Raw genomic sequence first — 27,132 nt, forward strand, 5'->3', positions numbered from 1 at the left:
GAAAAACTGCGTAGTATTTTAACTGAACCTCAGTGCAGATTCAGCAACTCTAGATTTTTAGAGAACCATAGTAAGATTACAAACGATCAGGTTATGTAGAGTGAGGTCATTTGATTTACTTTGTCCTATACTTTCGCTAGGTATTTCATTGCTTTGCGTGAAAACACCGCTGTTTTATGCCACAACGAAGAACCCCAGGCACAACGCCTCTCACAACACCATATAAATTGAATACATTAAGCCCGCCCCAATGCGTGGTCCCAACAAGTTGTGATCCAAACGTAGTAATGCAGTTCGCCAGATAGACCCAAGTACGCCGTCATTTCATGCATCATGTCCAAATCAACATTCAATGGCGATAGCTATTGATCCTGGCAGCTGCCGCTGCTTCTGTTGTTGCTTGTTCTCGTTGAAGCTTAATCTTTGTAGCTTCTGTCCCGTCATCAGGAGTAGCTGCCTCCTTGAACCACGGGTGTTGGAGAGCTTCCTTTGCAGTTATCCGCTTAGATGGGTCATATACGAATATCTTGTGTAATAAATCTAGGAAGTTCCGGTTAAATTTGTTGTTTTCAGGGATTATTTCCTACATCTGTTAGCACGTCGATAATCACACTCCCAAGATCGAGCTTACGTCTAATTGTTTCATCGCCTTTACGAACCTTCGCGAGGCCCGGGTAGTCTCGGGCTGGGGATAGTCTAATTTTAACCGCTTGAAGAATCTAGCACAAAGTTAGGATATGTAACAAGGAGGACAGTGGGAATGCACTTACTTCGCGGCCGGATTACCACCACTACGCTTCGCCATGCTGTTAACTGACTGAATTAAAGTCGTATCCAACTTAAGACCACAGACTGCTTCCATCATAGCCAAATGCTCCAAGTTGTCGTGGGTCTGAAACAAGGCATCCCCAGTAAAAAACTCCACTAGAATACACCCAATACTCCATATATCACAAGGAAAGGACCAACCGAGTCCCAGTATAATCTCTGGGGCTCTATAATGACGCGTCGAAACAACAGAGGAGTGATATTCGTCCTGGAAGGTAGCAGAGCCGAAGTCAATTAACCGAATGTCTGTACTGAGTAGCACTTTTCGTTGAGCCGCTTGGCGGTTCTGCGTCGTTGAAGACGAAGGAATCCGACGACTGTATGTGAATGCTTGGTAGCTATTCTCACATAGGAGAATGTTCTCTGGTTTGAGATCAGTGTGGATGAGGTCTAAATCGTGCAAGACTGTAAAGTTGTTAGCTAACACTTTCTGCAATCGATGGATCAACTTACAAGCAACACTGGTAAATAACTGCCTGGCAAAATTTTGGATCTGACTGTTTGGAAATGGCACAAATGAATTTGCCTTCAGGAAATCAAAGACACTTTGACCCAGTAGGTCCATGACAATACAGATATGCCCCCGGTAATCGAAACAGTCTCGGAGGTGTATACATCGGTTGTCGTTATTCTGATCGTTGGCTTTCAGGGTTGATAAGACTCGCAACTCTATCCTGGACGCATCACGGTATTTCTGGACGGATCTAATGATCTTTATAGCCACAAGTTTGTTCTTCCTCAAGTCTCGAGCTTGAACGACCTTGCCAAAGGTTCCTTGGCCCAGTAACTTCGTAACTTGATCTATATAGGGATAAGCGGAGGAATTGACCGAGTGGAAATGTCTTAACTTACATCGATCGGTGAGATTGGTATCGGGGACCACAATGTAATGGCCATCGTCGTCATCAACTTTGCTATGTTTCGTGTGCGAGTTCTAGATTGATTAGCAAAAGCGATTTATTTTATACACAGTGGTACTCACATCTGCCACAACCTTAACATGTACATCAGGTGCTTTTATGGGCGGGTTAGGCGGGGGTTTGTAATTTGTGAATGGATCGCCGTTCACTTCTAGCTCTCTCCGTTTTGCTTCGTTGGCGATTGAGAGTCTTGTGGCGGTTCGTTTTCTCTTGTGCCCTGGCTGCACGTCTGCCGCCTCGTAGCCATTCTGACCATTCGACGAATGCGACCCCAGAGAGGTCGCCGCTGTAGTATGGATTGCTGAAGTTGTCCTGTCAGTCGAAACTGTGGACCCCGACGCCGAGTTCTTGTAGTCAGGAGTATGGTTTAGAGAACGGGAATGCCCGTATACGGGGTCATAAGTATTTCCGACGTCATCGCGTTTCCTCTTCTTCTGTGGTTGCCGACTATCCCCCCCAGAATGAACGTGTTGATGCGAAGGGAGAGATTCTGAGGGAGGCGGCGTTGGGGAGTCGTCGATGACAATGACTTCTTCCGGTAGGCCCTTCTCGTAGAATTTTTTCCAATCGGGCTTTCTTGGTTCTCGAGATCGCTGTCTCTTTCTGGCATTTTGCGATTTGGAAGTAGGTACTGAGGATGACGAAGGCATATTGTCTGGTCTGCTGCTATATCTAGCAGATGCGTGTGTCGCGGTTTGACTCGTGCGTGAGGGGTCGGTTGCAATGATGCTATTCGACGAGGTGTCGTTACTCGATGGAGTCGGGAAGTTGTAAGACGCCCCAAGACGGTTGCCGCCGTTCAAAAGGGTATTGTTTGCTCGATAAGTCCCAGTGGACTGGTATGCCTGATGATGAGGATATCCGTAGTTGGGATGATGGGGAGGAAGAGTCGATGGGGTAGACATTGAGATGTCGTCGTTTCGCACCCGTATGTGTCGTGGGCTCGCAGGTACGTTGAGCCGGCCGAAATTTGGATGGTGGACTCGCCCCAAAGCTTGACTATGGTGAATCGGCCTTGAGCATTGAATCTAACGAGGATGGAGACTCGAGAGCTTTCGTCTAGATCGAATTGCGAGGTCAAGGTTGGTTGGGGGTTTTTTGCGTCGTTGACGGTCGCGTTGCTGGGGGGTAAGTGAATGCACGATTCACGGCTCAGACTCGGGACTTTTCGTACTGGTATCGAGTTGGATGGAGATGGCAGCAGGATTCCAAGAGATGGATATTGTATGCCAGAGGTGATTGAATTCCCAGCGATACGAACGTGACGTCTTGCTGCGAGGACGACTTTTCTGGAGTCGTGGAAGTTGGGGTTTCCTCTCTTTCGCTGCAGTCTGGTCGCCCGAACCCAAGCGAGCCGTGTTCAGGCAAGCGCGACCTGTGGACTCCTCACTCTATCACCGCCGCTCAGTGGGTAGAAATCCACTCGCAGCTCCTGGGCACCCGTGGACGATCCAGGGCTGCTTACTCAATGGCAGGATGGACGCTGAGGTAGAGCTGCAGCCGACAGAAATGTGAGTTGATACCGCCATGGAGATTGGCTTGTACTCCGTAAGGAGATTCCTAATTAATACAGATAACTGTATCTCTCTTTATGTTAAGCACCTAATCATAGAAACATCACATTGAAATAGAGCCCGATCGCAGTTAGAAGACACAATTCTCAAACTGCAACACCAACAAGCAACAGTTTTACCGCTAGGCTTTACGACATAACCTTACAATGTTTAAATCGAGCCGTAATACTGTTACATCTCTCATCCTTTCTCTTACAATATTACGACGCAGCCCGCTTGCCCCTCTTTCATCACGCAACAACTAGCAGCATAATCAAGGCGCTCCAACTACAGTATGCGCAGTTAATCAGAAGCCATGGCTTCTTTTATTCTTGAACACCTCGAGTTCTTCTGGAGGGGGTACAGAGACCAACTCTGATATCTGCATGGCTGCGTTCCATTTATTCCCTCTCCCAAACTCTTCACGAATAGACAGACCTTGTCGCTCGCTCAGCAGGACATGAAAAGGCCGGCATTCCGATTTCCCCATCCCACTCCACTTGTTGGCTCATCGCCTCACATATCTCACTGCCTACGTGCAAGCTTGACATTTACCGGCGCTGGACTCGGAGTGTTCCAATCCTAACTAAGCCCTCCTCCACCAAGCCCCCTCTATCAGATCTCCTTATAGAGATGCAATACCTGGTTTAGATGCTGGATCGACGAACAACGTCCTGGAGCCTGAGAGATAACGGGCACGTCAAACAATGTCCGTAACGCATTCCAGTAGCTTAGCTAAACTCTTGGCCGGCTTTTTCGATATTTTACCGGACACAACCTTCTGAAGCGACGTGGTGGCAATTTAGACAAAGAGATCATCAGTCGCGGGTGATAGACAACACCACTCGACGCCTAACGAATGGATCGTACAGTAGTTCTGTGATAGAGCTAGGGTACACGAACGCGAGTAATCAATGAATCCGTCTGATCGTCCCAGGTTGGTGTGGTCTCGATTTCGTTCCCCAGAAATGGTGTGGAAGCAAGATCTGGTTATGATTGGCTGCTTTCGTGTGCGACACCACGTGAATCACTTCGTCATTTCGCAGCTTTGAAACTGGAGCGCTGAGGTGGGATCTAGGTATTTTCTTGACTTTCAGTATCAAATGGTCATTTGATCACCTAGAAACCAGAACATTGGGAACGTGTTTGTTATCAAACTACTCTTATTCCTCCAAGTCTCACTAAATCACTTTCTACCCAGGTAACTTGGTGGACAGGTCCAGGACCACGGTATTCTGAATCACGGATTGGCCCAGATAAACGGAAGATAAGTAGCGAAATCTCTGTATTTGGGTATCATCATGACATCCATTCCTTGTAAACCGAGGTAGGTACATCCACGGTAGCTACGGACTCTAAATTCGTCGACGTAGAATAATAGTGCCACATCAAGCGATGAAAGCCATATGAGTATCGTGCCGTTCGTGGAGAAGCAACCCTGTATAAACATATCCATAGCACTTTGGTGTACTAAAACTTCAGATGCCTCTATTGAAGACAACCTTCCCATTCTCACCTCCTTTGCCCCAGAATTCCTCTTCGAGACTAGATGCATCTACAGCTTGTCTTTGGGGAAACGCGGCCAAAGCCAATGGCAAAGCAAAGAGACTTGTCCCTAGAATCAATCCGAGATTGACAGGTAAAGTGAGTCGTGAGTTTCGCTTGAGCCAATCCTGCTTCTGAAGTCGTACTAATGCCAGCGCTGGAACAACCATGACCGGTGAGCTGTTGAGAACTCTGCTCAAAGCAGTCTCAGACACAGCAAGCGTTGCGGCCTTTTTGCTCTTCCCCAATGATGCCACCTCTGACTCGGACTTTCCTTCCGCCGCGAGTTTGGCTTTGTCTGCTTCTGACAGGACAGGATATACATCAATGCCTACTCTCATCTCTTCTCCTCTCATCAAGAAGACATTTAGAGCTCCAGCACTTGCAACGGCTGCGAAAGGCACAAGTCTTCCGAGTATGGTTTTCGCCGCTGGGCTAACTCTCTTCAATCGGGGAACGAGAGCATTAAGACCAAGTGCGACTGAGCACGAGGCTCCGACGGCTGTGAAATACGACTGGGCTATTTTGGAGGTAGATAGTGGGGTGGATTTATTCGCATTCGCATTGTTGATTGCAACATTTAGAGACTGGTTGGTGATCTGCCAAAGAAGAGTTCCAGTCGTCTATGTTAATGTTAGCAATTGAATTCATATGGCCTATCTTTTCACTTACCCCGAGACCAGGTGTCAGCATACCCGCCGTCACGACCAAGTTTGACAGGACAAAGCTTGACATGCGAAACGGTAGAAAGACGGGTAGGCCAGTATCTATTTGTATTGAGCATTTCGTTTCTGTATTCCGCAATTGGGCGTCGAACCTGGGTGTAATGTCGAATCCACAATCTTCTTTGCCTTCCAGAGCTCATCATTCATCTCTGCCACCCGCCCTTGTTTGTATCCAGCTATTAAATTCTTCGCATGTTCCAATCCTGCCGAACTGACGAGTAAAGTTCTGTTCTATGTAAGTCAACGTCCTCAGCAGATTATCTTCCAATTAAACAAAAGTGCACCACCAACTTTTTGTTGCAGAAAACAAAGCAATTCCTCCTCACCTGGGATCTGAAATGTCTGCGGAATGGCGTACTCGTCCCCAATATGTAGAAAGATCATATTGAGAGGCAGGAAGCTCACGGCGACCAGGAATTGAGCTCGACATTGTCGATTCTGTATCCAACTCGAGAATCGCAAAGGGTAAAAAGCTGGAAGAAGCGTTCCGCGGCGCTTCACGATTTAAATTGGAACATACAACATGTACACCTCATGCTAAGGTACGGTGGAATATCCTGAATCAAAGCGGTGTAGATGGTGGGGAGCTTTGAATTTTGAAGCTGCCGCAGAAGCACGGATCAAATTACCCCCGATATCGCTTTCCTTATCACACAGGGACAAGAGTCATAAATGTACGGAGATAATTCGCTAGGAGACAAATGTCAATTGAAGGCTTCCCAGGTATCAAAAGATTTATCTTCAAAAAGAATTAAAGTGGAAGAAAGGGCAAAAGCGAACGACCGCGGGAAGAGTCGAACTCCCAATCTTTGCAGTGATTCTGAACCGAAATGCAACGCCTTAACCATTAGGCCACGCGGCCAACCGTATTGTGATTGGATGGCAAACTTTCGCCAGGTAGTGGATATATTGTAAGAAAGTATTATGCTGTATCATGCTCCTAAAATATGGACCGAAATTCCTTCACAATTATTCTTCGTCTTTTTCAACATTCGAATTACCTAGGTAGACCTGGGGGTTGGGTAACCGGAGAGCTGAATGGCCAATGTAGCAGAGTGTTAACATAATGTGGGCCACCTCTGCAGCAAGATCTGGACTGCCTCAACTAAGGCGGAAACTCATACAAATTTCACACATGAACGGCCAATATGAGCTACTACGGAATAAGCATGGAGGTTGAAGCGAACTTGAAAGAGGTCTTTTGAATAGGTGTTTGCTGTTCTTGTTTGGGAGCCAGGATAAAGACACCCAATATCAGACTTGAGACACCTAGGCGTCTCCTACTCTTTCCTACGTCACCTCGTCGCAACAATATGATAGTAAACAAGTTTTATACGCAATGTCGAAGTTTAAAGATATCGCCAAAGGTGGATGGCATCCCGAGAAGGGAAAGGATGGCAAAACCAGGAGCCTGAGAGGAGAGAGCAAAGGCATAAATACTGTGGCCGGATGGATGGGGAAAGGGAAGGATCCAAACGAAGAAGCTCGAGATCATGTATCTCGTCCCTTGTCCACCTTGAAGGACCCTTACGCCTTCGGTCCACCACCAAAGAATGTCAACTACCATGGAGGAGCGGCTCTCCCAAACCAGATAACCCCCGATACTCGAGGTCTAGGAGCACCATTATCCCGAGAAGAAATCGAGGCAAAGCGACAGGCGGAAGAAGCGGAAGCACAAAGAGAAGCAGAGGAGGCTGCAAAGCCAAAAGGCCCTCCAGTTCCTTTCCGCGCAGATACTACTGGTCTCTCTACCTCCCATTTGCCGCCTCCTCCAGGTCGAAAGGATGGAGCAGATGGACGATTACCTCTTGCACTCCCTGAGCCCGAACCTAGAAAGCCCACCAGCGGGCGTGCTCCTCTACCTCTTCCATCTGGCAAGGCCCAACCTCCTGGTCTACCGCCACGGCTCCCACCGCGGCAAAACTCGAGTCCAATGCCATCCCCGCCATTGGCTACAAGACCACCAAGGCCACAGCCAGAATCTCACAAAGGAATACTCAACCAGAACTCCTTGAACAATCTGGGAAACGCAGGTATATCTGTAGCTGGACTAGGTATTGGGGGGAAGGAAAAGGAATCGCAGCAAACCTCCACAGATTCGCGAAGTCCAGTGATTCCAGCAGCGCGTGCGAGCAATCCACAACTGGGCGAGTTGCAGTCCCGTTTCTCACGCCTTTCCCCCAAGCCCCAAGGCGCGGATGCCCCAAGTCAAGGCACTACCTTTGCTCAAAAGCAATCTGCTTTGAAGACGGCAAGTTCCTTCCGCAATGATCCTTCTTCAGTCTCCTTCAGTGATGCCAAAGCAGCTGCTGGTACTGCAAATAATTTCCGCGAGAGACATGGAGAACAAGTCAAGTCCGGTTGGCAGTCTGCCAATAAGCTAAATAGCAAGTATGGAATTGGAATGGCGGCAAGTCCAAATAATGCGCAGGCTCCGGCCCCGCCCCAGGAACTCACAAATTCTAATGGTTCTTATAATACGAGCTTCTCTTCAGCAGCTGCGGTAATTGCTAAGAAAAAGCCACCACCTCCACCACCCAAGAAAAAGCCGGCGTTAGCTAGCCCGGTTGTTGGACATGATCCAAGTTTACCGCCACCAATTCCACTTGCAAGTAAGCCTAAACCATCTGTAAGTAGCTACAATTAATCAGAGAATATGTTATGATCTCGCATTCCCACGTCAACATCAGCGGCGCTCAAAACATCCGTTATGTCACTCAAATATCGTGCCACCAAGTTCGAGACAACGACCAGTTCGTTGCAAGACTGACAGGACACCCTCTAAATTATGTAATATCAGAAGACGATCCCCTAGACTCTTTCCTCGACAGGGGTATTCAGCGTAATCAGAGGAGGTAGTGTGGCATATTTACTGCAACCAGCCAAGTAAACATAACTTACTTAGCAGAACATATTGTCCATTTATCACAGAGAGGTGTATCGTCAGTCTTGCAACACACTGTCGAGCGATCTTCTATGGGACACTGCAAAAGCCCTCATGGCTATGCCATAAAATGAAGCGTGCTCTCAACGCAGCTTCTCCAGGTCTTGAGAATTGGGCTTTTGGGCTTTTATTGAGACAGTGCGCTGCCTGCTATGCTTCTAAGAGGAAGTCATCTCTCTTATTCTACGCTATTACTGCACCAGCGCACTTCACTCTATTCACAACGAAAAATCGGCCATCATCTCTTTCTCATCTGATGTACCTTTCATTCATGATCCATACCCTTACCACGGACTGAATGTATGTTCCCAAAGCTTCAGTATTTATTCTTATCAGCAACCCTGAAACCTTCCATTGCGTTTTTCAAATCATCTCCTTACGACATGGCTCGTGACGAGAAGGCCTCGTCTAGTAGACAAGGCCCCTGGGCAGCTTATCATCCTCGGGTCCACTCCAGGCAAAAAAGCAGAAGATTCCCAACCAGTTTTCATCCTACAGGCTTTGTTCGTTATGTTACATCAAATGTTTAAGAACTCCGCTGACCACTAAGTCGTATGCTAAAACACGCGAGGCACCCGTTCCCCTCGATCTCGACCTAGATCTGGCGTCCCTATGGTTTGCTCAGAGTCCACCTGTGTTTCCTCCGCGAACGATAGACAGGTCCAAATTCATTTACGCTACTACGCGAGGTTATGTGCAAAAAGGTGTTCGAGTTACGCACACATTCTCTGCTGTGCTTCAAGATAACGGTACGCTCGGACGAACAAAAGTACAATTGACCTGGGACCAAAATTACCCCGAGGGAGTCCAGTCCAAACAAAGATATTTCCCTCCTCCGCCGCCTTTGAGTCGTGCTGGGTTAGAAGATTGTCAAGAAAGGTGAAGCATTCACAACGTATTTCTTAGCTATACTAACGTATACAGATATGCATACCCGCTAGCGAGTTGGTGCGAATCTCAAATGGGAAAACAAGTTGGAAATGGAGAATGCTGGACGCTAGCGAGTGACGGTCTGAAAGCTGTAGCAGCAACTTGCTCGGCAAGCGGTCAGGAACCGTGTATGTCCTCACAATCTTACATCCATGGCATTGCGGTGTACACCCTGGTACCTGCGGTCACTCCAGATCCAAATCCTGGACGTAGCGTCCTCGAAGCTGGCGTTGGCCGAGGTGATATCGTTCAAATATTATCAGCACACTTCAAATCCAAAGATGGGAGAAGACAGGCGTGGGCAGGTGATCCTGATCATACTGCTGTGGTAACGAGTGTGGACCGGAATGGGGTACTTAAAGTCGTTGAGCAGAATGTTGGAGGCGTGAAAAGGGTTCAACCTGGATCTTATGACCTCTCTGAGATGTTCAAAGGTGAGGTCAGGATCTTCAGAGCTGTTGGTGAGAGCTGGCTTGGCCCTCTTGATCCACAGTGGGAATAAGTATGGACAACCTGAGCGATAATTGCGATGGTCATGTTGCTCGATGGATTATTTTAGATCGTTGATAGATGCATAGATGATAACTAAGTCCAATCTATATATTTAAACTGGTGGCTCCCTCCTGATATACAGATGTTTCAAGTACATACTTGTGTTGCACCTTCCTTTCAAGTTCCTTCCTAATTAGATCTTCAGCCTGTCCCTCGTTTATCTAGCTTGGAAGTCCTCAGGTTTCCTGATTCGATCTATAAATTTCGTTTTTCGACCCTCGATCTTCTTCTCTTCTTACACAACCACCACAACCTCAGCTTCAGACTACACCACCAGCGACTACTAACGATCTCACTACTAGCAATCTCACCACCAAAAATCTCACCACCAAAAATCTTACCACCAAAAATCTCACTACCAAAAGTCTCACAGAATTCTCAGGACTCTACTACAACTTTACTTCGCCTTTTGCAAGAGTTTCATTTTACGATCTAAAGTATAGTTTCTGCTCCTATACTACTTTAGATTATAACTAACTATATCTTAGATTTTTTTCATTTTAGGGCCTCACTTTAGAGACTTTAGAAAAGTAGAAAATGTCTACTCCCTTAAAGCGAGTTAATCAAAAGGCGGGTTCGCAAGGCCGACGAGAGAATCCTAAGGCGTCGACAGCTACGGGCTCGTCGATAAATAGTAACCCGACGAAGCGTAGGGTGGACGTATCTAACGACCCGTCGTCCTCGAAGAAGAGGAAAACGGCCGTGTCGGAGATAACGTAAGCTTTTTCCCTTCTTAAGATTTCCGATCTTAAAATTTGAGAGTGAAATCCACCTGTCGCTAATAAGTAGTAGAACTTCTTTTGACAGACTTGTGCCTATCCTAGTAGGCGCCGGTGAGGAACAAAGAACTATTAGTGTTCACGAGGATAAAGTAATTCGGAGATCACCATACTTGAGAGAAGCATTTGCTGCACTGGAGCGAAGCGTTTTCGTCGATGACAAAACCACAATAAGTGAGCTTCTTTTGTGACAGTCAAAGGTTTTCGTTCTTACAATCTCTAGTTGACCTATCCAACCATTCCACTCGTATCGTCCTGCTTTACTTCCACTGGTGTTACAGCAACGAATCTTTAAAGCCGGATTCAAAGACGGCCCCAGTAGACGACGACTTAGTACAAGTTTGGCTGCTTAGACAATTTCTTCGATGCTGTGAACTTCAGAACGCAGCCATTCAATTATGTTTAAAAGTGGATGGCACGGGGGTGGAATCCAACGCATAATTGATGTATATCGCCAGACCAATACTGGTTGTCCTCTGCGAATGCTCGCTACCGCAAGGATGGTGAGAAAATTCAAGCATGGGCAGTTTCTGAGAGCCCTATCAAATAGAGATCTTGATTTTCCCAAGGAGTTGCTTGCAGATCTCTTTCTCGCGCAGGCTTGGCTGGCTGAACACCCGGAGGAAGATATGCAAGTCTCGGATTATAAGTTGACGGAGGTGATTGAAGTATAGGAGAAGAAGGGAGTTCGAGGAGAGCGCTCAGAGATCATATCAGGGGCAAAGATCGATTTCAAATTGAACGGTGTTTGGAGTGCGGATTGATTGGGAAGATTACCTTATTACCGGATGGGTCATCATTTGATGTTCACTAGTGAGGTGCATTGAGATATGGAGAACGGGCAATGGATTTCAAACGGTTGGTCAGAATGTGACTTGGGGGGAAAGGTTCTTGACATTGAAAGGACTCTGGAGTTTGGGCTGCGAGCGAAGATTTGGGGAAAGACCGAAATGGAGGTTCACATAGTTTCTTTTCAGCTGCTTTCATTATTAGGATCATTATTTGACACAATCTCGGTATTCAATTCTTGAGAATCGAGGCTGCGCTGATTTTTTAAGTAGTTTAGCGCTTCAAGCTTTCTCTGAAGATCACAGAAATGATAACACAATTGTCCGCTCATTGATTAATTTCCGGATTCCCTCCCATGCCTTGAAAAATCATACATCACTGAGAAAATTATGTTTCAACCCTGTGTGACTTGTTGAGCTAGCTTTCAAGAATTTGAAACTTTTAGTGAATTTAAACTACTGCTTGCCAACCGATATCACCTGGTTAAATGGTTTTGCAGGACTCTACATTCACTCAGATACTTGTGTATTTATGTGCTGTTTCCACTTTATCTTCGCAATTTTGTTCTCCCCATCTCTATCTCCAACATCGACACAAAGCAAGTCAGGACGCGACGCAACGCAACCAAGTTTCAAACCGTAGGCCAATTGCATTCCAGCGTGTTATCTCCACAGCATCGCGGCCATGGCACCGATTGCACCTCCCAAGAAACTTGAGCTCACAGAATTGATAGAGTACGCATCTTTCCCCTCTATAACTAAAGAAGATCTAAGACAAAAAGTCTAACATGATATAGCATGTTACGTGGTCCCTACGTCGAAATCGAAGTAGGAGAAAAGCCAGATTCCAAGATATTCAACCTTCCGAAGCTAGTACTGTGTCACTATTCACCTTACTTCGATCGATGCTTCAACGGTGGCTTCAAAGAAGCGACAGAGCAGAAATTGCATCTCCCTGAGGATAATGTTAAGTTCTTTGAGCCTTTGATGAATTATATGATTCAAGGCAAAGTCCCAGAAGAGATGTTATTCGGCGGATGGCCTACGGACAGGACAGGTAGGGTGAGGGGCCGCGAAATTTGGAAATGGGAAATGACTTGCGTCAAATTCATGGAATATTCAGACAAGTATGGATTGGGAGCCATTGCATGCGATCTCCTTTACAGCTTCATGGATAGGGCATGGCGTCCCCATAATGATTTCAAGAGAGTTTGGGCATGCCCTCCGGCGGAAGCAATCAGTGCCATCTTCAGATTTGCGCCCGCTGGACATCCTTTGAGAGCTTTGGCTGTAAGCGGTGCATGCTACAAATCTATTCCAGGTCCCCATGACTGTGATCGAAAAACGGCTAAGTATACGTGTCCCAAAGAATGTCTCAATTTCGAACAGAATTATGATGGATTTGCTGCTGAGATGGTTTTGCTACTCCGATCTGAAATTAACAAACAAAAAAATTTCATATGGTCCAGTGATCTCAGATACGACCAGAAGCCTCTGGATTAAGAGCAAAACGTTAGGATCACCTGCTGCGCTGTTTTTGAACTAGGGTGGAACTTGGTGGTGGAAGAATACGAAAGCTTGACTCTTATCCTTCTCAATCAAAATTAGAGGGGAGCGAATGTGTGAGAGAACGAGATGTGTGAGAATAACAAGCTTTCAATATTATCTCATTGCCGTTTTAACAATCACAATGGAAAAAATACCTTTTTCTGTAAGAAACCCCAGCTTCATCCATAAATCTTTAAAGTACAATTACTTACAGTTAGGAAATGCGGTCTCAACAAGTTGTAAAATATTTCATCACTTCGAGATCCACCCAATTACGACATACACACCAGTGCGTTCGAAGTCTGAAGGGACACTCCTGGTCCATCTTATGGCAAGATAACGGTGGTCTGCCTAAAACGCCATAATTACTGTATATGTCTGAGCAGGTATCCAATATTTTGTCTGTTGAAAATGATATATTTACCTATTGGGGAGTGTTTAAAAGTCGTTCTTTCAACATTATACCTTGGAGAGTGTCCCGTCAGTCTAGCAATGCACTGACTGGTGATGCATGTAAAACAGGCGTCCAAACTCAACAGTTTTCAAAATGGTCTTTCAAGTTCAATAAGCCCAAAACATTACCAAAATTTATAATATTATAAATTTTAATCCTACAACAACTGATGGCTAATTGTCATCTTTCCCAAAACCATTCCCATCTATCGAAGCTCCACCTCTATCGTAGGTGCAATTGGGTCGCCCGTATACAGTAAGCGAGGGCTATGATGACTACCCAAGGCCTTCCTCCAAAGGCACTATTCTGACAGCTCTGCGACTCGTAAGAATATTTTAAAATTCTACGTGATTGTACCTAGCAACTACATAAGATGGCCAGCGCTTCCTGGCCAGTATAACTGGTGGATGCTCTCCGGATCGTCTTACAGGCTCCTCTAGGCCCAAGCGAGTGGCGCATCCCCAAATCCGTCGTCAAAATAATCTCTACCCATCTCACTTCACGTCAACGAAATAGGGCTGAACACAATCACCCACTTGATCGCTTTACATCGAATACTATTCACATCGAATTTGAGCAATCTTGTACTGATCTCATCGGCATACCTGATTTCGGATCGATTTGTGTACCTCCTAGCCGTGGGATGACATGCTAGTCTCAGGGGCGATGCCGTTTGTTCGGCCCTCACAAATCTCGGGACAGAAGCCTGGCAACCAAAATCTGTTCACATCATTTGACTGTCAATAATATTTGAATTCAGGAATTCTGAAGGTCTGCCTTTGCTTCAAATAAGGGTTTCGCTGTAAAGCTTTCACCAGGTCATGATCAATCACCCACAACGCGGACGAAATCCCCAACTACCAACAACGAAGCCTAAAAAATACCGACCTCGTCTAGATTCTGTTATCAACGTTATTCGGATGTATGCCCACCGGATAGAGATCTCTCGGAGACCATTCAGTCGGATAGCTTGCGATGTGACAGAGTCAGAGTGCGGATGAAACGCCAAGATAATCCTATTCCAACCAGCATGCCTTCGCTACAGATACGGCTGCTCACACACATCAACCTTCAAATGCCAAGATGAGTACAGCCTTCAAACACTTCTTAAGTTAGACGTGACGGCTGTGTGATTATTTGTTGGAACTGCGGGCAATCGCCAATCTTCCCACAGATGACTTCCTACATTGCACATCTCACGCCAAATATGTGCGATCGGGACATCTGCACAGCAGTCCAAACGACACTGAAAAGAAGATGACGATCTTGGCAAGTCAACTTGTCTTCAACAATATAGATGCTCGCTTACGGGCCGCTTTATGAAGGTAGTAGCCGCACCCCACGAAGTTCGTATTTTGCTAACTTCCTTAAGGACCGATGCATTCACTTATCCTAGATAATTCCAGCTCTTTACGATCAAGCGTAAGAATTCGAGTAAGAAGAGGGAACCATTGAGCTTATATGATACGTACAAATGTAGGTGTGGCTTTTGTTCGATAACGACTCGATGCCGATAGGTATCAATCCTTCTTGGGATCCACTGCGGCTTCGACCTCCTCCTTCTTGCACATAGCGGCGAGGTTACCAAATCAATATGGTCTGGTTGCGCTTTACAGACTCTTCCACATGACTTGATTACACTCTAATAATCCATCATCATCCAAATCATCCCTTCGATGCAGGATTGAGAAGTATGTCAAAAGGTAAGTCATGTCATCATTGGACTTACAATGTTATTGTCTTCGTCGATATAATCCAGACGTTCTCCAAAGACCCTCCAAAGCAGTCCACATTCATTTACATACATTTTCCCATCACCGCTCTCTTTGTCCACCTTCTATAATCTTAACACTCGCTTAGCTATACTGCTATACATGATCTAGTATTGGGGTGATGTCGACGACTAACTTTCGGAGTGGCTTGCCCACTCTGCTATCAATATTTGTCTTATTTGCTGTCTCTTGGACGGCTCAAGCAGAGCCGGAGTACAGTGATAATGGCAATGTCATGCTTAAGCCACTTTTAGGCAGAGACCTAGGCATTCATCGCAGATCTGAACCCAACCACAAGCTGCAAAACCAGACCAGCACGCTTTACCATTCCGGAAAAGGAACATGTAAGTCATCACCTCCATTCATTGAGTCCCTATATTTTTCATATCGCTAATCTCATTTATCAAACAGCCAATATCCTTGCCAATGTCACGATGGCCACGGGAAATAATGATATGATCATCTCCCTGGATCACTTTGCAGAAGAACTCAACACTATTAACTGCGAACCTGACGCAAGAAAGCTCACGTTGACTTTTGATAACAAAGAAGTGTACGATAACTCGGTTGATGATTGGGAATGGGTCAATTTCGAAACTGAACGAACATTTATCATGCTTGTAAACGGCTGCCAGGAGAAACCGGAAACGATAGAGCCATGGGTCATAAGCAATGCAACCTACGACGATGCTCATTTCACTGTCGTTTTTGCTGGCGAACGGAAAGAATGGGCCGAACTACCCAACGAATACACCATCGACTTCGAGCCGGCAGAGCACCCAGCTGATGTTGCCGCAAGACTTGCACGTAGATGGGACCCTATCGGATGGGTTAAAGATAAGGCCAACGATGCAAAAGAAGCAGCTGAGAAACTTGCAAAGGAAGCTGAACAGAAAGTCAAGGATGCTGCCAATAAGGTTGCCGAGGAAGCAAAGAATGCGCTCAGTGCCGAAGGAGACCTTGATTTCAATATTCCCATGAAAGTTCCATTCCCTTCAACAATCGTCAAGAAAGAAGAACAAAGTGGATTGACATTCGGCGTTGAATGCAAGGACTGTGGAATGCAGGGAGGTATTGACGTTAAGGGACATATCAAGGTTGCATTAGCGTCAGACGACAAAGTACCGGAATTCTACATAGACATCATGCCCAAAGGCCTTCGTGCCGACATCAATCTAGAGCTGGATGTTGCTGGAACTTTGGATCCCAATACTCCATGGACAAAAGAATTACCGTTTCCGGATGCACCACTTCCTGGCTTTGGTATTAAAGGTATTGCAGAGCTTGGTCCGGTGCTCGGTTTGAAGGCCGGAATCAAATTGACCAAGGTCAAGGGGACCACGCTCATCAAGACTGGTGTAGCATTCTTGGTCAACGATGATGCGAAGACTAGACTCAATATCGTCAAGGGAAAGGATGGAGAGTCCAAGGACTGGAATCCAAGGTTGGAACAGAAAGACCCTGAGTTGAACTCCCCAGTTGATGGGGAATTTGAAACCTACCTTTTATGGGACTTGGGTATTGAAGCATCGATCATGAAGAATAAAATACCAGGTAAGCAAGTCAACTTCAGCGCTGCCTGATACGGCATACTAAAGTAGATCATTCAGGATTAAATAAACTTGGCCTTACATTAGGTGCTGGTTTGACAATGAAGGCACCTATGATAACCCTTAAAACGGAAGCAACATTTGGTACGTCTTTAACCGCATTATGCCACCTTTTGTCGTTTCTATCATGCTGACTTATTTGATTAGAAAACGAGGGTGCGTGCAACACGACAGACAATTACGCAGTCAATCTTGCCATGGGTATGGGGATAGATGTAGGAGCTCGAGCTTACTATGGTATGCGTGGGCAAAAGGAAGAGGAGTTCTGGAAGAAACAAATCTTTGCAAAAGATACTAAGGATATGGGCAAGTTTTGTAGGTCCTTCAAAGACGGCCCAGAGCCGAAATTTGATATGCCAACAAAGGGATCTCCAAAGGGTGCTAAAGAGACTGGAACTTCGGACGAGGATGCTACGGGCACTACAGATGAAAAGGGTGCTGCTAGTCAGACCCCAGCGCCTGGAGAGGAAAACTCCGAGGAACCCGACGATAAAGAAGCTGATCCTAAAGATGAAGAGGCTGAACCTACTGACGAAGAGGCCGAACCAACGGATGAAGAGGCTGAACCTACTGATGAAGAGGCTGAGCCTACGGACGAAGAAGCTGAACCTACGGATGAAGAGGCTGAACCTACGGATGAAGAGGCTGAACCTAAGGACGAAGAAACCGCCCCTGAGGACGAGGAGGCCGAACCTAAGGACGAGGAGGCTGCACCTAAAGACGAGGAAGCTGAACCAGATAATAAGGAGGCCGCACTCGAAGACGATGAGGCTGCTCCAAAGGACGAAGAGGAAGCCCCCGAAGACGAAGCTGCCCCGGAAGATGAGGCAGCTCCTAAAGACGAGGCGGAAAAGCCGCTTGCTCGTAGATTCGCTAGGGGGTATTACAACTAAGCTACCTATATTTTAGCGATGGGGAGTTTGGCTTAGGTGTTGTATATATTGTGGTTTTAGTTTCGTTGGCGTAGTGTGTTTTATTAGAATTTTCTTTTGTCGGGAGTTTGTTGAGGGAGTATTGGAAGGTGTTCTAGAATTGATATTGTGGTGTTTTGAATAGATGGGAGTTAAGACGGGTCGGGGTGTTTTGGCTGGGTATACCCTTGGGTGGATTATTATTGAGATACTGTTTGAGGTATCTAGTTATTAGGAGAGTTTAAATGAATACACAGTACACTAATTGTTCCTCTGGCATTTTCAAATGGAAGGTGAGCAATTCAATTTGCTTTGGTTCTTGGTAGCTCTAGATAGAGTCAAGGGTACTAAGAAACCACCGTTGAGGGGTCGGTATTGTCAGCAAATTGATGAGTCTGGCCGCGCGCTATTCGTTCGATTAAATAACGGGTTCGGAAAAATCATTAGGTAGTGGTATAGGTAGAGAAGATTGTGAGGTATCAAACACATCTTTACTCCCTTGGACTATTCCACTTTTCCCTCAAATATCGACCATGTTCCACATTTTATCATTAGTTACGTATTTCAACTTTAAGTCCATTTGCATACACCTCCTTCAGTCCAGGTCCCCTCTTTATATCCCAAATTCCTTAAGTACCAGATCACCACTCATCAAAAACCACCACCTCGCCGTAATCTGGTACGACAAATCATTCCAAATACTCCAACCAGGACACATCGAGTAAGTCAAGCTTATCCTACCCAGAAAAGTAAAAACATCAACAACACCGTCATAGCAAGCAAGCTGATCATCACAGAGCTGTTGGTTAGGCAGTATGAATAGGAGACTTCGCTGAAGTGGAATGATATGAGTCGATTTTTATTTATACGAAGATAAGAAGGAAGATAGTGAGCTTAGAAGGCTGGTTACGATGGTGGCCTTGAGGGATGACATGTACAAGTCTGTTGGGAGAGTTGCAAGGAAGGTAGTGAGATTTACGAGGATGGAGTTGGCTAAGAGGTCTGTCGGCACTAGTTGGTTGTATTGAATGGTGCGGGGGATTGATTTGAAGAGAACACTTTACTGGGAAGTAATCTCCTGGTCAAACGGGAATTGCAAGCCTGTGATGGCGTTAGCTAGGATGAAAATTCCACGTGTCAATCATCTAATGATCAAAAAGATAAAAGTGCTAGAAATGGATGGGTATTAACGACCCAGAATAGGGATTATTCTTCACATTGTCTGCCTATTCATTCAAGTTATAGGCAGTAAGTTCTTAGCAAAATCTAGAATGTTAAAATTCCTGGAAATCAAGTGCTTTACGCGTTTGTATCAGGGAATTATGCAAAGCAATGTGTGAAATTAGTGCCTACTCAATAAATCCTCCTTTCGTGATCTTCAACAGACTCAAGCAAGCGCTTCCATAATATTATCAAAGTTTTCTAATCTTCGATAGCTTATTTCAGATATTATTCGATCAGGCTCGCGAAAAGACGTTTCTCGGTTAAAGGTACTACTACAGGTAGGTTCTCGTCCATAATAGACAGAATTTCACGATCGTCTTATTGTTCTAGTAGTTAAGATGGTGACATGGCCGGCTAAATCTAAACTAGGAGTGTTGTACGTCTGCGAAGCTTCCGTACTATTGTAGTCTTCGGCTACTCCTCCTCGGTGTTATGCGTCAACTTAATTACTTAGTCTTTACTTCTGCCCTTTACGTTATTATATTCTTCTTCGCCTAAAAGTGTTGTCAGGTCGATGGTGTGAGATCCTACTGGAAGCGACTTCGATAGTCTCTTTGATATGCTTGTGGCCGGGAGCTACGTCCTCTCGTTATGACGAACTCGTGGAGACTAACTTCTTCGTCTTATTTGTGTAGTTCTTTCGTTACTACTAGATTGGTGCTTGTTTACGGAGCGAGGTGACTGAAGGCGTCCACGACATCGTTAATATTCCTGCGTGGTAAATCGAAAATTGTGATATCACTTAGTGTTGAGAAGATGAGAATGAAGACAAGATATCGACGATAAAGTAGAGAGTGACCTAGAAATGGCTATTGTATGCCCATTGAGCCTAAGATCGAAATAAGTGCTTTCAGATGTTGATTGTCAACGTGAGCTTCTCAAGTGGTGGAAAACATCATGTGTGTTGTTGGTATCTAGGAGAAAGAAAGCTGAAGTCCGAGTCAAGATTTAAGGAAGGTTTGAATCGTCGTATAGTATTGCTAGATCTTCCTCGCTTGTTCTAATACTTGACCGAATATTTAATGATGTGCCAGCTTGACACTAACTATACCACATTTCGTCAGTTGATTTGAGCACATAATGTGGTTCGAATACCACATATTTTGTCCACTGCAGTACCAATTCACTATCGCGGGCTGGCTCGAGTACATACTCTTTTGTCAACACAGACGAAAACTTTTCAATCTTCCATACATCAACAATAACAACAACAACAACATCAAAAATGACGTCGAGACTTTCAGCCGCCTCGCCGGCTGGCAAACCATTAAAAATTCCTAAGGACGAGTTCATTGAGTGAGTGATAACACATTACCTAGAACAATTTCCTGACATGATGCGTTAGGAAGTCTCATGATACGAACAGAATCACAATCATAGTCGGTAAAGAAAAGAAACGATATATAGTGTCCAGGTCTTTTCTCAGATACTACTCGACCCTATTGAACGCCATGATTCTTCCAGGGGAGAGCGTCATCGAACTTCCACGCGACAAGATCGAATATTGGGAGATCCTTTACGAGTTTGTCATTCGAGGAGGCTTACATGATGGTTCAGTCGATTTCAAAGGAGACTGTGGGCAAGTGTTGAGAGAATGTATGGATTTCCTGAACTACGCCGCCAAATACGGGAATGCACGCCATCGCTTGTGAGCTCGTCTACGGACCCATGGAAAGGCTATTCGAGGATAGAAAGCGTAACAACAGCTTATTTTATGGTGGATTACTTGATGGTTCATCTATTGAGACAGTTTTTCAATATTCGCAGCAGAATAGTCCGCTCAGGGTACTCATCACACGGGCCGCAATCCAGGCGGATGGCATGTGGAAAATTGAGCGGCAGGTTTGCAAAGCAAGAGCTAAAAGTCGAAGGCTTCGCACTCGAATCATTAAGACAAATTCGGGCGAGGGTACAGACCAATCCTCCAACGTGGTACGAATTTTCGGTAGCAAAGCTCCGAGAAGGGATTGAAGCGAATTACAGAACTTGAGGCTGGAGGAAATCCCATGGAAGTCGGCCTATGGACAGCCTCGCGGTGGACAAAGTAAGTCGCAGTTGAAATGCGATATTTGCTGAGGGCAATTGACGAATCGCAGCACCTTATCTGTCATTTTTCGGAACATGGGATATGATTTAGTCGAGTGCTTCAAGGACGACTTAGAAAATGCTAAAATGGGTGGATATCAACGACTTCTTTTAGATGAGATAATGCAGTATATGCTGCCCTAGCGTCTGACAGATTGCCAGAAAGAAAAATCCCATACATAACCCAAGCAAATTAGACCTTCATCTCAGTGAGACCGTGTTTCCAGACAGTGACGAATGGTGTAGTTCCATCCTCGCGGTAATTCATAAGTACAACCCTTTACTAATTAGTACGGGATCAAATTTGTTGGACCCAGAAAGACTTACATTCCGTCCGGATCCATAGACTCGCCAACGTAGAAATCGTAATCCTTGAAGTTGGTGACAATTTTCTTTGCGTATGCCTGAGCACCCTTCTCGAACTGGGTGATAACAGATTCATCTGCTCCCTTCTCCTTAAGAGCCTCCTTGACCTTCTTCATGTAACCTGCCAACTATTAAACAATGTCCACCCCATATATTATAGACTGTCGCCTACCTTTAAGATGGCTCAAATAGGTCTTCTTATCGAAAGAGGTCTGCGACAGACGGAAGGAGTTTACGACATTGTTGACCTGGACAGCTCCATCTTCGGTACCCTCGTCGGCTTCCTCAGCAGAGGCGTTGGCACCAGTGTCTGCGCAAACAATCAGTATATGGTCAGACTGGAAGATCGGCTGGTAACCTACTGACTTCGACGGCGCCAAGAGTGATCATAGCACAATCACACTCATAGACAACACCATCGACCTCCTTCAAATCGTAGGAATCGGAGATAATCTCGTCCCCAGTGATAAGGTCCTAGAAGAACGTCGAGTCAGTATCTTCATTCCCAAATGAATGTTGCTGCAACGTGGGACTTCCGTGCCACTTCTGACAATCGCGAAGCGGGGTCGTTGTGCAGTTGGATCTGCGTAGGTCTAGGAGGGGATTCTAACCTTGAAGATAATCATGATTATGGTATTTTTATAAGTGGGAGATTCGAAAGTGTATAGAAGAGACTGGGGTGAGCGAAACTTCAAGATCAAAGTCTGCAACAAATGCGATAGGAATCTTGGTGGGCTGGATTGCACTTGGGAAAATTATGGATTTGTGGAGGGGCAGTCTAGGCGACTTCCAGTTAGCGGGGGAACAATCATTTGTGCCTTGGTGCCTCAAATTTAATGATAGCGAATGCCTTATTTCGATAATTCGCCACATGTTGGCATGATGCTTTGCCGACCTGCAGACGGGAACTTCACATGTTCGCGAGTGAACTTATATTTCGAACAACAACAACATTTGTCTGGAAAATCTCATAACATAAACTTCAATTACCCGATTCTCTCATCTCCTGTCTTTATGCGCCTTTCTTACCAAGCTGACTCAACGTGGAGCCACAAAGGAGTCGGCGGGAGTGACGGATGTAAAAAAGCTAAACGAGATTGATAGACTGGGATGCTGAGCTGACTTGTGGCGCGCAACCAGCTCCCTCTCAAAGTCACTCCATCTTCTCTACAACATAACCACAACCTCAAGCTCCATTACACTCCTTCGTGCGCAACACGATAACTGCATATTTCAGTACTTCCTCCAATATGGCCAACACAACTTCTTTCAGCGATCCATCAGCGATCTTCAATCTTCCGACCCTTCCGAGTTACACCCTTACTCCTGTCAAGCCTCTCCTTCCATACGTCGACGACTTCTACCTCTCCCTAATACTTCCAATTGCGGCATATTGGGCACTTTCTATGGTCTTCCACTACATCGATGTATACGATATATGGCCACAATACAGATTACACACACCTGCCGAGATATTAAAGAGGAATCATGTGTCACGATATGAAGTTGCACGCGACGTCATCATTCAACAAGTAATTCAGACAGTTATGGGAGCGATATTGGGTCTTACAGAACCAGAAGAGATGGAAGGAAAGGAGAATTATGATATTGCACGATGGGCGACAAGACTACGAATTGCACAAAGAGCTCTGCCTAAGCTACTCGGACTGGTAGGATTGAACGCCGCCGCGATTTCGAAGAACGTATCAGCATCACATCCAATCATTGCTGGAGTGTTAGCAGGTGGAAACTATCCTCTTGCCATGAGATATAACAGCGTCAGCGGTGCGCAGGTTCCTGCGTTTACGGAATGGGAGATGTTTACCGCAAAGGGAATCTACTGGTATCTTGTACCAGCATTACAATTCGCCTTGGCAATTGTAATCGTCGATACGTGGCAGTACTTTCTTCATCGTGCTATGCATATGAATAAGTGGCTATACAGTGAGTGCGATTGGTGTGGTCGTGAAAGTAAGATTTGTATGACTGACTAAATATAGCCTCTTTCCACTCACGTCATCATCGCCTCTACGTCCCATACGCGTACGGCGCATTGTATAATCACCCATTCGAAGGGTTTTTACTCGATACATTAGGAGCCAGCATTGCCTACAAAGTGGCGGGATTAACGGCTCGACAAGGAATGGCTTTCTTCGTTGGATCAACATTCAAGACGGTCGATGATCATTGTGGATACGCGTTTCCTTGGGACCCTCTGCAGCATATCACAGGCAATAACGCCGGATACCACGACATCCACCATCAAAGCTGGGGAATCAAGAACAATTTCTCACAACCCTTTTTCACATTCTGGGATCGTGTTCTTGGGACGGTCTTCAAAGGCGATGTCACCGCACGCTACGAGCGTTCACGAAAAGCTGCACAGTTCAAAGTTGACGCCGACAATGTAAAGCTCCAGTAATACTACGGACGCGCTGGGCAAATTTGTATATTACGAAACCTGATTAAAGAAGTGGATGATACAAGGGAAGGAAGGAGGGAGGCTTTTGCATTCTACGGCTGATGGTGTTTGGGAGGGCTTTGGATTTTTCTTTGATTGTTGAAGATCAAGTCAGGCGTTTGAGGGTTGTTTTAAAGGGCACACACACATGAGGTGTAGAGTCAGTTCGTTAGTCGATCGGTCTTTGATATGTATAGTATGAGTTACAATACCGATTAATATGATCTGGGTGAGATGCCGTGGGGTTGAGATTAGGTGCAGGATACCTTAATACTTAATACATGTGCTTGTTTAAAATTTTGGTTCAAAGATGCTGTGTGATGAGAACACATCAGGTAGGGGTTCTAGATTTACTAAGAATCTAGGTTGGCTTGGATGTTTTGAATAGAGTTGGTCAAAGTGTTCGTATCCTAGCGTTTAGGCCAAAGAGGCTGCATTAACTTCGTTGCTATGCAACTTGAACTTAAATTTTTATTAAACATTGGAGTTGGTGGGGGTAAGTACATCATAGCATAATTAAGAGGATGGGCTGCAGTCTAAGGTCTTGGAACTCGAGGTTGACTGTGTACTTTAGAAGTTAGATATTTGATCAACAGTTTCATGTTTGTTGAAAGAAGATGAGGGGTGTCTAAAGGTTCGCACTCGCGACGCTTCTAATCGTGGAGGAGATGTAGGAGTATGCAATGATGTTCTAACACCGAAAATGGAATTTGCTAGTTTCTGTTTGGTTTAGAGGTGCTTTGACTTTAATTCTAACGTGTGATTCTGATAAATATAGTTGTAGTCCGGGAAGTTGTTGGCTTTGAGAAGGCGACCCGATTATGGAATCAAGGTTTTTTCATACTACATTATGAGAGATATTTTTTTCCATAGTAGACAATCTTTTATGACATCTCGACTTTCCAGCTATCACACATTGAAATTCACACATTTGGAGAACTAAAAAAGAAAACAATATTTTATATTTCTGCAGGTCTTCACATTTCCAAAATCATTTCTCTTTCTTCTTGCTCGTATATGCAAGATCTTCCTTCTCACCTCATTTATACTTTATTCCTAATTTCTCACCTACTTTATAGCTACCCATCCTAATTGAAGGTTCAAACCACAAAACAAAAAACAAACTAAATGGACTACTCCAGCAACGCAAAGTTCAGAACTCATCAAGTCCCTAACAGAATACATCCTTTACATCGCCCATGAAAAACTCAGATTACCACGAAACGGTGAAAAAATGCCACTCCCATTTCTGAAGAAAATTGAATATTCCCACTCTCGAGGCACCTAGTCTTATTTCGCCTTCCCATACATCGTACTAGATTCAATCCATTCTTCTGTGCTTGAAACCAACAAATCTATATCCAACGCCAAAGGTTTTCGACATTTTCTGAGCGTATGTTAAAAAAAAACATAGGGTCTCATAGACACTGCTAAATCAGTCGGAAATTGAGAGGCTTTTCATGACTTAGGACTATGTAATTTTTCCTACTGAAAAATATTTTTGTTTGGGTGAGAGAGCAACATTGGTAAAAGCGAAGTTTGACATAAAATCCGTCTTATAAAAATGGAACCACAGGGATATACTCGTGCTTCATTAGCGAATACGTACAACGTTGTAGATCAATCTCAAAGTGACGCACTTAACCAGATGGACTTCTGACTTTCCATTCTTCTTGGAATGTTCGATATAATTGTTCCTTTTAAGTGTTTCCGACCATAAATCTCATACCCGGAAAGAAAAAATGAAATAGGACGATAGAAACCCTCACCATGGAACGCTCAACTCATAGCTCAACGAGCGACACCTCCTCAACCACACAATCATTCAACATGCACATCGAAGAAGGCACTCCTTCACTTCGACGCTCGCGACTCCTAAACCTCACCACATCAAAACCCTTCATCCCGAATCACCTCTTCAAGACCCTCTTCTTTATCACAACCCTAATGTACCTACAACCCCTCACCCCCTCACCCCCCTCTCACTAACAACGCAAATAGCTGCATCGCCGAATACCTCTACATAAACCACCTAACCACCTCCAACACCCGCATCCCAAACGACCCCTACGACAACACCTTCGCCCTCATAACGAACCCCACAAACCCCTCCCTCTGGTCCCCCTCCCACCAGAACTTCATCCACAGCGCCGTGCCCGTGCCAGTGCACTCCCACAACGACTACCTGCATCGGATCCCTCTCTTCGAAGCCCTCGCTTCAGGCTGCATCAGCGTCGAAGCCGACGTCTACTTACAAAATGCCGACTTGCTGGTCGGTCATAAAGCGCGGGATTTACAACCCTCCTCCACGCTGCGGTCGTTATATCTAGAACCACTCCAACGCATGCTCGTCGCGCAGAGTGGACGCGGAATCTTCGATCGCGCGCCTAGCCAAACAGTCGTCTTGCTCGTCGACCTGAAATCCGACGGGGGAGACACATTCGCGGAATTACACGCCCAACTGGAACCATTGCGCGAGCTCGATTATCTCACGTACTGGAACGGCAGCGCCAGAGTAAACCGACCGCTTACCATCGTCGCGACGGGGAATGCAGAATTCGTATCCATCACCGCGTTGAATAGTACGCACCGGGATATATTCTACGATGCGCCCCTCCATACCCTGCGTTCCAGTGCTGATGATCTAGATATCCAGCCCCCTCGGTATGGATACAACACCTCCAACTCGTACTTAGCATCCACGGAGTTCAAGAACGCGATTTTGTATACGCACAAGAATGAAAGTAGTGCGTGGACGAAAGACGCGAGTCAGACGCAGATAGAGCAGGCGCAGGATAGGGGACTGGTGTCGAGGTATTGGGACACGCCTGCTAGTCCGCCGAATACGCGGGATATTGCGTGGAGGGTGTTGGTGGAGAGGGGGGTGGGGGTTTTGAATATGGATGATTTGGGGATGGTGAGGGGAAGGGGGAGGGGGTGGGGACGGTTGGAGTTGAAGTAGTTTGATGGGTGAGGAATACATTGATATTTGGGGTTAGGGTGATGGAGTTTAGGGGTTTGAGGTGTTCATATAGTTTTCATATATTGAGCAGGACAAAACCAAATCAGGGAATGAACGATTATGTAAGGGAAACTAGAGTTCCTTTCCAGCTAAGCTGACTACAATAGGTGATACT

At 45.5% G+C, this 27,132-nt stretch overlaps 10 protein-coding genes across 10 annotated transcripts; 7 read left to right on the forward strand and 3 right to left on the reverse strand.

The window, feature by feature from the left end:
* Positions 1-349: 349 nt before the first annotated feature.
* GLAREA_04409 (Protein kinase-like (PK-like)) lies at positions 350-2,653 on the reverse strand (the record flags this gene model as incomplete). Its single annotated transcript, XM_008086786.1, has 6 exons — positions 350-583; positions 632-719; positions 771-1,233; positions 1,282-1,629; positions 1,681-1,762; positions 1,811-2,653. 6 exons carry the CDS (start codon positions 2,651-2,653, stop codon positions 350-352), a joined length of 2,058 nt encoding a protein of 685 aa, XP_008084977.1.
* Positions 2,654-4,779: 2,126 nt separating this feature from the next.
* GLAREA_04410 (uncharacterized protein) lies at positions 4,780-6,001 on the reverse strand (the record flags this gene model as incomplete). The annotated part of the gene is made up of 4 exons (XM_008086787.1): positions 4,780-5,469; positions 5,519-5,613; positions 5,664-5,797; positions 5,898-6,001. The coding sequence occupies 4 exons, from the start codon at positions 5,999-6,001 to the stop codon at positions 4,780-4,782; spliced, it is 1,023 nt and encodes a 340-aa protein (XP_008084978.1).
* A 909-nt stretch (positions 6,002-6,910) lies between these two features.
* GLAREA_04411 (uncharacterized protein) lies at positions 6,911-9,947 on the forward strand (the record flags this gene model as incomplete). Its single annotated transcript, XM_008086788.1, has 3 exons — positions 6,911-8,200; positions 9,066-9,373; positions 9,440-9,947. 3 exons carry the CDS (start codon positions 6,911-6,913, stop codon positions 9,945-9,947), a joined length of 2,106 nt encoding a protein of 701 aa, XP_008084979.1.
* A 587-nt stretch (positions 9,948-10,534) lies between these two features.
* On the forward strand, positions 10,535-11,217 carry GLAREA_04412 (uncharacterized protein; the record flags this gene model as incomplete). Its single annotated transcript, XM_008086789.1, has 3 exons — positions 10,535-10,713; positions 10,790-10,950; positions 11,000-11,217. The coding sequence occupies 3 exons, from the start codon at positions 10,535-10,537 to the stop codon at positions 11,215-11,217; spliced, it is 558 nt and encodes a 185-aa protein (XP_008084980.1).
* Positions 11,218-12,249: 1,032 nt separating this feature from the next.
* Positions 12,250-13,067, forward strand: GLAREA_04413 (POZ; the record flags this gene model as incomplete). The annotated part of the gene is made up of 2 exons (XM_008086790.1): positions 12,250-12,299; positions 12,362-13,067. The coding sequence occupies 2 exons, from the start codon at positions 12,250-12,252 to the stop codon at positions 13,065-13,067; spliced, it is 756 nt and encodes a 251-aa protein (XP_008084981.1).
* Positions 13,068-15,772: 2,705 nt separating this feature from the next.
* GLAREA_04414 (uncharacterized protein) lies at positions 15,773-17,841 on the forward strand (the record flags this gene model as incomplete). Its single annotated transcript, XM_008086791.1, has 3 exons — positions 15,773-16,892; positions 16,949-17,032; positions 17,096-17,841. 3 exons carry the CDS (start codon positions 15,773-15,775, stop codon positions 17,839-17,841), a joined length of 1,950 nt encoding a protein of 649 aa, XP_008084982.1.
* Positions 17,842-20,308: 2,467 nt separating this feature from the next.
* Positions 20,309-20,735, forward strand: GLAREA_04415 (uncharacterized protein; the record flags this gene model as incomplete). Its single annotated transcript, XM_008086792.1, has 2 exons — positions 20,309-20,379; positions 20,429-20,735. The coding sequence occupies 2 exons, from the start codon at positions 20,309-20,311 to the stop codon at positions 20,733-20,735; spliced, it is 378 nt and encodes a 125-aa protein (XP_008084983.1).
* A 626-nt stretch (positions 20,736-21,361) lies between these two features.
* GLAREA_04416 (Mss4-like protein) lies at positions 21,362-22,160 on the reverse strand (the record flags this gene model as incomplete). Its single annotated transcript, XM_008086793.1, has 5 exons — positions 21,362-21,446; positions 21,496-21,655; positions 21,707-21,844; positions 21,897-22,008; positions 22,146-22,160. The coding sequence occupies 5 exons, from the start codon at positions 22,158-22,160 to the stop codon at positions 21,362-21,364; spliced, it is 510 nt and encodes a 169-aa protein (XP_008084984.1).
* Positions 22,161-22,784: 624 nt separating this feature from the next.
* Positions 22,785-23,956, forward strand: GLAREA_04417 (uncharacterized protein; the record flags this gene model as incomplete). Its single annotated transcript, XM_008086794.1, has 2 exons — positions 22,785-23,478; positions 23,535-23,956. The coding sequence occupies 2 exons, from the start codon at positions 22,785-22,787 to the stop codon at positions 23,954-23,956; spliced, it is 1,116 nt and encodes a 371-aa protein (XP_008084985.1).
* A 1,809-nt stretch (positions 23,957-25,765) lies between these two features.
* Positions 25,766-26,957, forward strand: GLAREA_04418 (PLC-like phosphodiesterase; the record flags this gene model as incomplete). Its single annotated transcript, XM_008086795.1, has 2 exons — positions 25,766-25,944; positions 25,997-26,957. The coding sequence occupies 2 exons, from the start codon at positions 25,766-25,768 to the stop codon at positions 26,955-26,957; spliced, it is 1,140 nt and encodes a 379-aa protein (XP_008084986.1).
* Between the last annotated feature and the right edge of the window lie 175 nt (positions 26,958-27,132).

This window comes from Glarea lozoyensis, assembly GCF_000409485.1.
Source record: "Glarea lozoyensis ATCC 20868 chromosome Unknown GLAREA5, whole genome shotgun sequence".
In the NCBI taxonomy this organism is placed as follows: Eukaryota; Fungi; Ascomycota; class Leotiomycetes; order Helotiales; family Helotiaceae; genus Glarea; species Glarea lozoyensis.